At 35.5% G+C, this 11858-nt stretch overlaps 2 protein-coding genes and 1 long non-coding RNA gene across 3 annotated transcripts; 2 read left to right on the forward strand and 1 right to left on the reverse strand.

Moving 5' to 3' along the window:
- LOC112083352 lies at positions 1-602 on the forward strand. The gene is made up of 3 exons (XR_002897624.1): positions 1-170; positions 345-480; positions 573-602. It is a non-coding gene; the product is annotated as an uncharacterized LOC112083352 (long non-coding RNA).
- A 3572-nt stretch (positions 603-4174) lies between these two features.
- Positions 4175-5745, forward strand: LOC18008585 (U-box domain-containing protein 20). The gene has a single exon (XM_006391288.2). The coding sequence runs from the start codon at positions 4313-4315 to the stop codon at positions 5594-5596; it is 1284 nt and encodes a 427-aa protein (XP_006391350.1). The 5' UTR covers positions 4175-4312; the 3' UTR covers positions 5597-5745.
- Positions 5746-6448: 703 nt separating this feature from the next.
- LOC18008652 (PHD finger protein MALE MEIOCYTE DEATH 1) lies at positions 6449-9028 on the reverse strand. The gene is made up of 3 exons (XM_006391289.1): positions 8734-9028; positions 8138-8381; positions 6449-8054 (listed from the first exon to the last, which is right to left on the reverse strand). Exons 1-3 carry the CDS (start codon positions 9026-9028, stop codon positions 6449-6451), a joined length of 2145 nt encoding a protein of 714 aa, XP_006391351.1.
- Between the last annotated feature and the right edge of the window lie 2830 nt (positions 9029-11858).

The following is an 11858-nucleotide window of genomic DNA, read 5'->3' on the forward strand; positions in this document are numbered from 1 at the left end:
ATACGCCTGGGAAGTTTTCTTGGTCTCTTTTTCTCTATTCAGACTGGTCTTCGAGGGGATCTATTGCTTCTTTCTGACTGATGGAATGAAGATCTAGAGACAGAGGAGGTAGAGTATCTGTCTTGTCTCACAAGATGCCTTCGCCTCTGGTCATCTCGGTATCGGAGTTGGTAAGAGCTCGAATCCCTTATATCAGTCGATCTACTGGGGGTGGAAGGAGGATACAGAGCCTTCTAATTCTTTAGATTTGGAGTAGTGGCCTCAATGGTTGTTAGGAATCTCTTGAATAGAGGGTCTTGTAGCCTTTGATGTGCTTTTTGAGTTGTGAGCTGCCTTTCTTTCAGATGGTCTGGAGGATGGGTTCTGTTTAATCTTAAGGTCCGACACTGAAGAATGGTCTTTTCTATTCGAGCATTCCAGTTCATCGTGGTCCAGGAATCCACAGATCTTGCAATGCTTCTTCATTTTTTCATAGATAAGGTCAACAACAACTTCATCACCATTTTCAAACTCCAATGTAGATGATTTGATCAATGGTTTCAGGCCATCAATGGTCACCCTCATTCTTGCAGGGGTATCAGTGATTTCCAGCTTCTCAAAATTTCCAATGTTGGATGCTAGGCTAACCAGCGTCGGTTCAGCCCACAGAAAACTTGGAATGCCCTGGACGTTGATCCAAAAGGGGATTTGAGATGGGAAGGAGCTTTCCACCGTAGGCTCCCACCTTTGCAAGATAATCATCCAATGTGAAAAGTGGTACAGCCTCCCATCTAGAACTTTTTGTAAATTTTCTTCTTTTGAGAACATTTACTGAAACCTTCCTTGCCCTGGGTCTGTTCTAACAGGTCGGACAGAGACTTTCCAGTGGTCGGCCATTAAGGGGAGGAGGGCCCACATTTTTGGATTTTAGGGTTTGTGATGTGGTCAATCAGTGTAAGGTCGTATTTGCGAATGTGGTTTGATGTGTCAAAAAGGGGGACCTTGATTTTTACCGCACGAGAAGGTTCCTCAGATAAATCCAGACTTTTCCCTTTTTCAAAAGCTTAGAATCTTCTCGCCATAAAATAGATCTGGTTATTTGAACTGGTGGGTAATCCATAGAGTGGATTATTCTAGTTTTTAGGTTACTACACACGAGGTAAGACTTTAAGGAAAAGACAATCTATCCCCAACTTTAAACTGCACAAAGATATGTAAGCGTTAGACACATAGAGAATTTATTGCTTGACCAACACTTATGGAGTTTGATAGCCATTCATGATGCATTTAACTCAGGTGAGAAACAACATTAATTCCGAGGATATGGGGTGAGAGAGCTGGCCCATATCAATTGTTGGTGAGAATATCGGATTGAGTGGAGAAAAAACCATCACCGGAGTTTGAAAACCATCCCGGAAAGCATATCGGGAAGTAGTTGGGAGGTTCCTGGCCTCCTGGCCTCAATATTATTTTTCCCTTCGCATCGGTTTATGCATGTTTTCTTTCAGTTGAATGTAAAATCTTACTCCACTGTAATGGGGCTATTAAAATGGCTTTGGAGATAAGTTGCTCTTGCAAATGAAGAAAAAGGTTTTTGATATCACTTCGATTGATTAAGTGTAGGTTCAGCAGAGCTTCAGCGAAGGATCTATTTCTGATCTATCAAGTTTTATCATAGTTTAACTCTTCTGGTGGTAATTGGTGTTTTATACAGTTCAGTTAATCGGAGAAAGGAGCAAGTAATTTGGTTTTCGAAACAGATGGCCGGAATTGATGGAGTCTCGCGGTGGCTATTTGTCGACGGCGACATTCTTTCTCCCTCAGCTCTGTGCAAGACATATTGGACATGTATCATTGTCTTGTTTATCATTATCTTGTTCAATAGGTGTATGTTTAATTGGGCATTATAGTTTAGTTGTAATCATAGAGTTGTAGGGCTTCGAAAGCCTAAATTGCCTATTGGGCTTTAATGAAAAGTTTCCTGAAAAAATTGTTATTTGTAACACAAAATAAAATAAAAAAACATTTGTTTTCTCGGAAAAATGCCAAAAAATATTTTAACTATTTACTTTGCCAGAAACCCACACAAACTATACTATCGATCCATAAAATACCTAAACTTTTTAAAAGTTCCATTTTTTCCCTCTGATTTCACGGTTATTAACGGACATAACGAAATCAATAAGCAGCATTAAATTTTTATAGAGAAAAAATTTTAAAAATACTTTAACTATATAATTTTCCCAGAAATCTACATAAACTTTTTACGTTGCCAAAATTCTCTCTGACTATTTTTTCGATCTGTAAAAAATACCCAAACTTTTTAAAGCTCTATTTTCCCTCCTCAGGTTTCACGGCTTTTACGTTAGTTTTTCGTAAAATGTGCTAATTGTTGTAGGATTGATATCACTGTTACCTTTAGAAAATCCCCAAATCGATTTGGGAAAAAAAAAATCTAAACCTTAATTTTTTTCTCTCTCTTTTAGAAAATTAAGGGAATTGGTTGAAAATATAGTTGGTAATCTAAATCGAGTTGGAAACAATGTGTGTTGTGATATGTAAGACTGATAAGAGAAATTTGAAGAGATGATGTATGTGTTCTGAACAAGATTTATTGCTCTATTAACCACATTTTCAACCTATTTTACTCAATTTCTGAAAGAGAAGAGAAAAAAAAGAGAGTTTACGTTTGTCTTCTCCAAATTGATTTGAAGATTTTCTATGGGTAATAATGGTACTAATCCGAGAATAATTAGCACATGTTACAGAAAACTAACACAGTTTCTCGATTCCTATATGTCAACTGATAACTGTGAAACACGAATGAGGAAAAATGAAACTTTAAAAACTTTGGATATTTTTATAGATCGAAAAGTAGTCTAGATGAATTTCTAGCAACGTAAAAAAATTGTGTGAATTTTTGGTAAAATTAAATAGTTGAAATATATTTTTAGTATTTTTTCTATAAAAATTTAACGTTGCTTATATATTGATTTTATTATGTCTGTAAATGGCTGTAAAATTTTAAAAATTTAAAATTTTTTTATAAATAAAAAATAGTTTATGTGAATTTCTGACAAAGTAAAAAAAATTATGTAAAATTCTTTTAAAAATTAAATAGTTAAAATATTTTTTTTTAATATATTTTCTTTGTTTTCTCCAACTGTGTCATATTTTCCATGCACCGACTATTAACCATTGACTTAGTCAATCACTAGCCGATTTCACATATTCTTCACTTTAATATTAGTTTCTCTTTTTTTTCTTTTTTTTTTTTGAACTGCAAACTGCGAAGACAAAAATCTTCATTCAGTTTTACGTATAGCTAGCTTCAGAATGGGTTTAAGATACATGTGATTTGTTTATTTTTAATTTTTCTTTTGTAAATAGACATTGTATTTACAAATCAGTTAAAGTTCGGATATTCGATCCGTTCTAGAACATAAATTAAAAAATCTACAAAAATTATGAAAAACAAGAAAAAAAAGTATAAGTTCAATATTCATGATTTTAGTTCTGAAATTTTTGAAAAGGCATAATAATTTACAATTAAACTGATGAATAAATTATTTTAAACTCTAAGGTATCAAATAAATACACACTTTATATGTGTCTACTTATCTATATAAAACATACAACATTATTATGAATGTATCTCCATATTACTGAACAGAATAGATATCCAGAATTTTATTTTTTAGTAGTATTTTTTAATTTATTATCTATATAACTGATACTAAATTTTAATACTTGTTTGCTCTACAAATTTATAACTTTTGTAATCACATTGAAGCAAATAACATATCAAAACAGATCTTCTAGATAATTTCCGAATCCTAATTAATAATAGAAAGGATCGAATATCCGAACTTTAAACTTATTCTTTGGTCTGAGGATTGGATATTCGATTCCTAAACCCTAAACCCAATCCTCAGACCAAAGAATAAGTTTAAATGTTGAGTCCTCTCAAACATTCATGTATTCCTCTTTCCCCATTAGTCGTCAATTTCATTCAAGGTTTTTTTTTTCAAACATTCAACGGTCAAATTTTCCGATTCCTAACAGCTAGCGAATAATATGACATAATAAAACCTCCTTCTCCATTATTCTCATTACATTATTTTCCCCGTGATTTTTCTTTTCTTTTCTTTTACCTTGACCCACTCGCGTTTCCAGAAACTTATGACTTTTATCACCTAAAACGTTTACATTACAAAACACACATATATAATCTCTTACCCACTTTTCTCTCCTTCATTGATTTCTAATAACTTCTTGAGTGATCAAGTTGCTTCTTGAAAGACCAAACCAACACAAACTAAACTATATTGTAATGGGACTTTCATTGAGAGCGAGAAGGCGAGGAGGAAACAAGAAGGAAGTACAAGTTCCGGCGATTTCTTGCTCTGATGAGGAAGATATAACGATCCCATCGCAGTTCCAGTGTCCGATTTCGTACGATTTGATGAAAGATCCGGTGATTATCGCCTCGGGGATCACTTACGACCGCGAAAACATCGAGAAATGGTTCGAGTCCGGGTGCAAAACGTGTCCCGTGACTAACACGGTTCTAACCACTCTTGAACAGATTCCAAACCACTCTATACGTAGGATGATTCAAGAATGGTGCGTTGTCGCTAAAGGGTCATCGTTAGGTCGTATCCCGACGCCACGTGTCCCGGTCACCAGCCATCAAGCCGTCGAGATTTGTGGGAAGTTGTTGTCCGCAACGGGGCGGGAGGATCATGCGGCGTGTGTGGAGATGGTCAAGAAGATGAAGAGATTAGGGAAAGAGAGCGAGAGGAACAAGAAATGTTTGAAAGAAAACGGCATCGGATTAGTTCTCTGCGTTTGTTTTGACGCGTTTTCGGAAAACGCAAACGCGACGGATTTGTTGGAGGACGTTATGGTTTTGCTGACGTGGATGTTTCCGATTGGGTTAGAAGGTCAAGCGAGGTTGACTTCTTCGTCGTCGTTTAAGCGTTTGGTCGGTTTTTTGAGAGGCGGGGATCAAAACGCTGCGATTTTGGTGAAGGAGCTATTATCGCTAGACGAAGCAAACGTTCACGCGTTAGCCGCGATTAACGGCGTCGAAGAAGCGTTGGTGAGATCGATTCGCGATTCTGTATCGTTAGCTTCGATATACCGGATGATCTCGGTTAAACCGGAGATAACCACGAGGTTTCTGGGATTGGATCTGGTTAATTTAACGGTGGAGATGCTTGTTGATTCGGAGAATAGCGTTTGCGAGAAAGCGTTATTGGTTCTAAACGCGATTTGCGAGAGTAACGAAGGGAGGAGAGAAATCAGAGGAAACGAATTGGTGATGCCGATTCTGGTGAAGAAGATTTTGAAGGTATCTGAGATTGCGAAGAAGGATTTGGTTTGTGTGATGTGGAGGATTTGTAAAAGTGGAGATGGATCTGAGGTTGAAGAAGCGTTGAGATTAGGTGCGTTTAAGAAGCTTGTTGTGATGTTACAGGTTGGATGTGGAGAAGGGACGAAGGAGAAAGTTACGGAGTTGTTGAAGATGATGAATATACAGATGAAGATGAATGGGTTTGTTGATAATTCTGATTCTTCAATTGAGTTTAAGCATTTAAAAAGGCCATTTTAATTCAAAGAACGAAAATACACTTGTATATTGGAAATAACCATTTTTTTTTTCAAATTATAGACAATATTGTTGGAGGGATAAATATTTTTAGATTTTGCCAAATGGATTAATGAATGCTTAATTATACAAATCCCGTTATGGGAATGTTTAGCGCTTCATACAATACAATTATAAAAAATGAAAAAACTATAATATCAATTAGATTTTGATTAAGTTATGTAAGATTTCAAATTTGTTTTTGAGACTCTTTAATTCATTTAGAAAGATTTGGATTAATGGATAATTTGAGTTAATTTCAGATTCTCTTAGGTGTGATTTATAAAACATAACTTCTGGATATCCAAACACATATTTTGATATGAAGTTTAGTTATACGACTTATAAATATACGGTTTTTCTGTCTAAATATTTTTAGATTTTATCTGTATATAGTCCTAATCTAGTTACTATATAAAGACCAAGTCCATAGCGAATCTCTATTTTTAATCCGAAAACATAATCCACTATCACGAGGAAATAGTCAAAACGGTCTAAATCTTCATCAAACAAACAGTTTTAAAGGACCTAATCTAATTAATTTTAGATTCATTACAAAATACTATGGTTCAGCCCATTGTATCATCGTTATGGTAGGATATAGTAAAAATAAAATGTGAGCAATCCGAATTATAATTGGATTAGAAGAAGACTACACAAGTAAAACTAAGACTAGTTTGCATTTGGTTTCATTTCAACCAAAAAAAAAGGTTTCAGGCTTTCAGCCTTCAGGGTTGTTTTTCCCTTTTGTTTCATTACAAAAAAATATGATTTATCTACACAAAAAATCAATGTTTAGTACCAAAAAAAAATGATTTACAAAATGAATTGTTCACTAAGGAAACTCTCTGAAGGGAACATCATTCCAAGACATGAACTCTCCCCTCCAAAGTAATCATCCCCTGCTTCAATTAGCAACATATGATCTGCATTAGGAAACTCATACTTTGGCTGCAAAACTTTCTTCTGCTGATCTGCAAAATCCTCACAGCAATTCGAACAAACATAAAGCGGAGGTAAAGTATCAGAATCATCAATCCCACAGCATCTTGTGTGCTGCCAAACCTCACACACATCACAAGAAATCATCCTCTCTCCATCATCATCTCTAGCTCTGCAAACACATTTCACCATCCATGTTTCACATCCACCTTGAAACTTCAGTTCCGATTCCATATCAATCCCAAACCCTCTCACTGTTAAAGCAGAACAAGACTCGAGTCTTCCAAACAGTACCTTCCTATCATCACCATCTTCCTTGAGCTCATCGATCTCATTCACCACAAAGTTTGTCAAGATGCAGTAAGTATCTCTGAATGTGTCTTCAATGGCTTGCTTTAGATCAAAGACTGTGGCTTGTAATGAGACCGTGACTAATTCTCCTGGAGGTAGCTCTGTGATCTGCTCTGTCCTCAAATCAATCAAACTTGGATCGATACGACAAACAAACCGGAAGATTTTGTCGTTGTTGTCCCATAAAGGCCACTCCTTTACGAAGTGTTTACTGTCTAGGATAGCTTGAGTTGCAGATCTCACTGATTCAGATTCTGGGTAATTCAGCAGAACATTTGTGTAGAGCAACTGTAGATCTCCATGAACATCAGCTCCAGGTTTCGATTCAGTGACAACCCTCAAAGGAATCACCTCTAGTGCAGGCTCTTTCTTCGGTTCTATCAGTTTCGTCGCATCATCAAGCTCCTGTATTGTGTAATGCAGAATCCGTGTCATAGGATCCACGTAACGCCTAACCAAAACGTTCCCAACAACGACGTTGTTCATCGACTTCAACACGTAATCGAGCAAACCAGTATCTCCAATAAGTAATCTAGCTGCATCCCTAACATCTTGCCGAGTCATACCGTTCTGCTTCCTTGCTTTCATCTCTTTAAGTGACTCTACAATCACTTCAGCAGCATATTCCAATCTTCTCACAGGCCATCTACTTCCCAAATTAGCCGCCACAATGCTGTAACTCTTATATCCAAGAGACTTCTCATTTTCCAAGACATCACTCTTCTTCAGAAACAACCTGTTTGATCTTTTCTGATGAGGGAAGTCCGGTGAGGGAGGAGGAGCAACGTGAAGCTTGCTCGTTTGAGGAGCATGAGACTTGATGATAAGCATAAACCCCAACAGATCTTTGAATGTCTTCAAATGTCCTTCACTCATTCCTCTATAGTACCTGAAAATCTTTTTGATCTCTCTGGATTGTTTATGCTCACTGAAATCAAACACAATCTGATCAAGCTCAAGAGAACCAAGAAGCTCTATAGCACTCTCGTAATCATTCTTGGTCACACCGTAGCTTCCACGACAGAACTTGTATCCCCATCGACCAAACCACGAGTGACCATACGCCACTCCGTAAAGCAACCGAAGATCCAGAGATCTCTTCTTAGACAAATCCTCAACTGTTATCATCCTGCAAGAAAACACATTCCTTTCAATCTCCTCCCATTTCATGAACAATCAAAAACCAAACAAACACACAAAAGGATAACGAACCTTGCTCCGAGGTTGGTACATACTCGATCCCAAAGGTCGACGATTTCTCTCCCGCACAAGTATCTCGATCCTCCTTCAAAACCATTGACGCAGATCAAATGACCAAACCCATTAGTGTGAATCAGTCCATGTAAAAGATGAGTTTGTAGATCAAAAACATCATCTTCTAGAGGCAGATTCCACTCAGTATCAATTGGTATTACAAAATGATACTTCCTTTTTGAGACAAAGTGATTACTCCATCCTGTAAAAACAATTAAACATAATCCATAAACATCTCTTAAGCAATCATTAATGCAAAATTCCCAATTTCTTCATTTAGATCGATACATACTCATCTAAATCCAATACCCAGAATCTTAAAATCTCCTCAAACACAAATTCACTGATAATGATCTCTAATCCAATCGTTAACTATCATAGCTTACTCAGAATCTCGATTTAAACATCGTAAATCCCTAAACTGAAAACCCAATTCTTCAAAATCTCCTTAAGCACCAAAATACGATTTAACTAAACCTTAATTAGGAAATCTCCGATTCCAATTTCCGAAATCAGAAACTTATAAAAACGATTAAACCCAAAATTGAAAGAACCTGTGCATTTGCAGTGATCGCAGTAGGGTTCCGAGGATCGAACGACCTCTTCTTCAATTGTGTAGAGAGGAATCACAGAGTTCTTCGTCTCGTGACTGAGAAGCGTACACCAAACTGGCATCCCACGGATGTTGTAATCCTCAACCTCCGCGAAGTCCCGGAGAAAAACCCTAATATTATCCCGGAAACTTCCATTCCGGTTAACCGGAAACTCCTCTTCTCCGAATCGTTGCAGATTATACACTTTCGGCTTCCTCTTTCTCTTCCTGCAAGTCTCGATTATGGGAACCGGCATCGTTTTTTCGATTCGTCTGTTAATCTCAAGCTAGTGTTTTGTGGGATTTCGTCATCAACAGAGACGAAAATTGATCTCACTCTCTCTCTCTCTCTCTCGTTTTCGCTCTCGATCTCTCTCTGTGAAATTACGCGCTTCAATTTGAAACGAAACGAAAAATCTGTGGATTAGTTTTGAGAAATTGCCCTCGAGGAAGATCAGTATCTACGCGATTGCCATCGAGCTTGTTGCAATTTAACGGTTGTAGATTGAGTTTAGTGATTTACTGGATCTTGACCGTTCATCTCTGTAACTGTAAGTTTGTTATGCTCAACTTCCTCATTTGCGTTGACATCAGTATCAGTCAACAGCAAACTGAGAACCGAGTAATAAAAACCTTTTTTTTTTTTCTTCTTTTTTGGAGAAATTAGCATGACTAAACATTTATGATTCGACTCAGCTATAAAACCATCTAAAAATCCGAGTTAGTCGTATAAAGAAGCATTTTCTGAACATCATCTCTTATATAATCACTACAAAAAAACAAAATCTATTCCCACGAAATTTCCCACCGAAATTTTAGTGGGTAAGCTAACCCACCGAATCTCAAGCAATAAACCATGATTAAGTGATTTGGTGGGAAAATTGTTGTTTATTTGCAACGAAATATATCGATAGAGATTTCATGGGAAATTTGCAACGGAATACAAACGAAACAAATATCGTTGGTATTTACATGGAGAATTCGTGAGAAATCCATTGTAAATTTGCAACCGATTTTTTTTGTCAGAAAGCTGTGGCGTCAATATATTCGTTTATAGCCGTTGCAGTTAGCCATTTGTATTTTCACAAATCGGTGGGAAATCCGTAATTTTTAAATAGGCAATTCGTGGGAAATCAATTGTAAATTTGCCACCGATTTTTTGGTCATAAAACTGTGGCGTCCATATATCCGTTTATAGCCGTTGCCACTAGCCGTTTTAATTTCTGAAATTGGTGGAAAATCCACGGGAAATCGGTGGGCACATCGGAGATATTTTTCCTATATAAACCACTCTTTCCTTCTCACTTTTTATATATTTTTACAAACAAAATGAATCCAAATCTGAATGATAGATCCTGGATGTATAATACTCGTGTGGATTCTCACACAGGGTTGATTACAAAAGAGTTTGAAAAACGTTTAATTGAGTTCATGGATTTTCCCACAAATCAAGACATTACCAAAAAAAGGGAAGATGTTTTGTCCATGTCCTTTGTGTGATAATAATAAATTTATTGACAAAGTGTGGACTCACTTGTATAAGCCAGGATTTAGGCCAAATTACCAGACATGGTATAATCATGGCGAAGTTGATTTAGTTAATATGGGTAGTATGGATGCTCCTGTAACTGATATGGTAGCGGAATCCAGATTACCAACAGGATCTACAGATATAGTACAAATGGTAAATGATGACTGATAGGGTAGCGGAACCTAGAATATTCTTCTGATTCAGAGTAGTTATAAAAAAAATTATTGTATTATTTGGAACTTATTTTGTTCATTAAATATAACTAGGTGTTTAGTCCGCGCGTTGCACAAGCCTAAGAGTGTTAAAAATTTAAACTAAAAATTCATGTTTGTAAATTGAAGAGAATAAGAATAATCACTTGAAACATATATTTTTCTTCTTCTTGTTCTATTTCTTCTAGTTTATTTATTTATTTATTTTCTACTTTCTCTCCTTTTTATCACTTTCGTCTTTTTCGCATTCTCCGTTTTTTATTTTAAGGTTTTTCTTTATCTCATTCTTCATCTTCATCTTATTTTACTTTATCTTCTTGATTATCTTTACTATAAATTTCAAATTTAGTAACAAATATGTAAAACAACTTATAATTATATTTCTTTTCCGTCTTTCTTATTTTTTCTTCTCTCTATATTTTGATTTTTCTTCTTACTCTTAATCTTATTTTCTTATGATTTTTGATTTTTTCATCATTTACGTCTTCTCTGTTTTTGTTCTAGTTTTTCTTTGTCTTGTCTTCTTTCATCATCATTGTTATATTTTCGTATTATCTAACATACTATTCTTATATAGTTTTTCTTTTTCTACTTTCTTATTTTCACCTTCTTCTACTGTCTTTTTTTTCATCTTTTGATCTTCCTGTTATTTTTATTTATCCATTTTTATTTTAAAATATTATAATCTATTAATTTATTAGAATATTTTTCATATGTGTTTTCTGCCTTTTCTTATTCCTTCTTTTCTATATCTTCTGGATTTTCTTCTTCCTCATAATTTTATTCTTCTTTCTCATAATCTTTGACTTTTTAATCATTTACGTCATCTCTGTTTTTTTGGTTCCAGATTTATTTATCTTCTTTCTCCTTTAATCCTATGTCCATTATTGCAAAATTGTTCTGTTTCTATCTTTTTATCAATACTTTCTTCTTTTTGCAAACTTCACAATAGAGCTTTTGTTCTTCTCCATCTTCATGGGGACCAAACACTATGCTTCTTTGGTTCCACCACCGACCATTATTATCTGTATTAAATCCATTTACATGAACCTTACTTTGTCATGATTTTCTTGCTTCTTGTACTGGGACAATAATGAAAAATATTTAGAATCAAGAGAAGAACATGGAGAGTTGTCTTCATCAGATGGGATCAGAACCAAAATTTTCCCAGCTTATCATTTCCTTCCAGATTATCATTTTCTACACATGTCTCTCTATATTTTTATAATTTTTTGTGGTGCTATAGTTTCATCTTCAGAAGCAAGCTTTTAAAAATCCATGAGTCTTTTTCTTAATATTATCCTCAAGTATACTTCTTAAATGGTCCAAAAAAAAGTATAGTTC

This window comes from Eutrema salsugineum, unplaced genomic scaffold (genome assembly GCF_000478725.1).
Source record: "Eutrema salsugineum unplaced genomic scaffold, Eutsalg1_0 scaffold_9, whole genome shotgun sequence".
Taxonomy (NCBI): Eukaryota; Viridiplantae; Streptophyta; class Magnoliopsida; order Brassicales; family Brassicaceae; genus Eutrema; species Eutrema salsugineum.

What these genes read in the sequence shown, in the direction of transcription:
- LOC18008652 (XM_006391289.1), bottom strand. Translation starts at nt 9,028, where the DNA reads ATGCCGGTTCCCATAATCGAGACTTGCAGGAAGAGAAAGAGGAAGCCG. An exon ending in CGATCACTGCAAATGCACAG is followed by an intron (nt 8,382 to 8,733) that starts GTTCTTTCAATT and finishes TTGTTTTTACAG; the next exon opens with GATGGAGTAATCACTTTGTC. An exon ending in TGTACCAACCTCGGAGCAAG is followed by an intron (nt 8,055 to 8,137) that starts GTTCGTTATCCT and finishes GTTTTCTTGCAG; the next exon opens with GATGATAACAGTTGAGGATT.
- LOC18008585 (XM_006391288.2), top strand. Translation starts at nt 4,313, where the DNA reads ATGGGACTTTCATTGAGAGCGAGAAGGCGAGGAGGAAACAAGAAGGAA.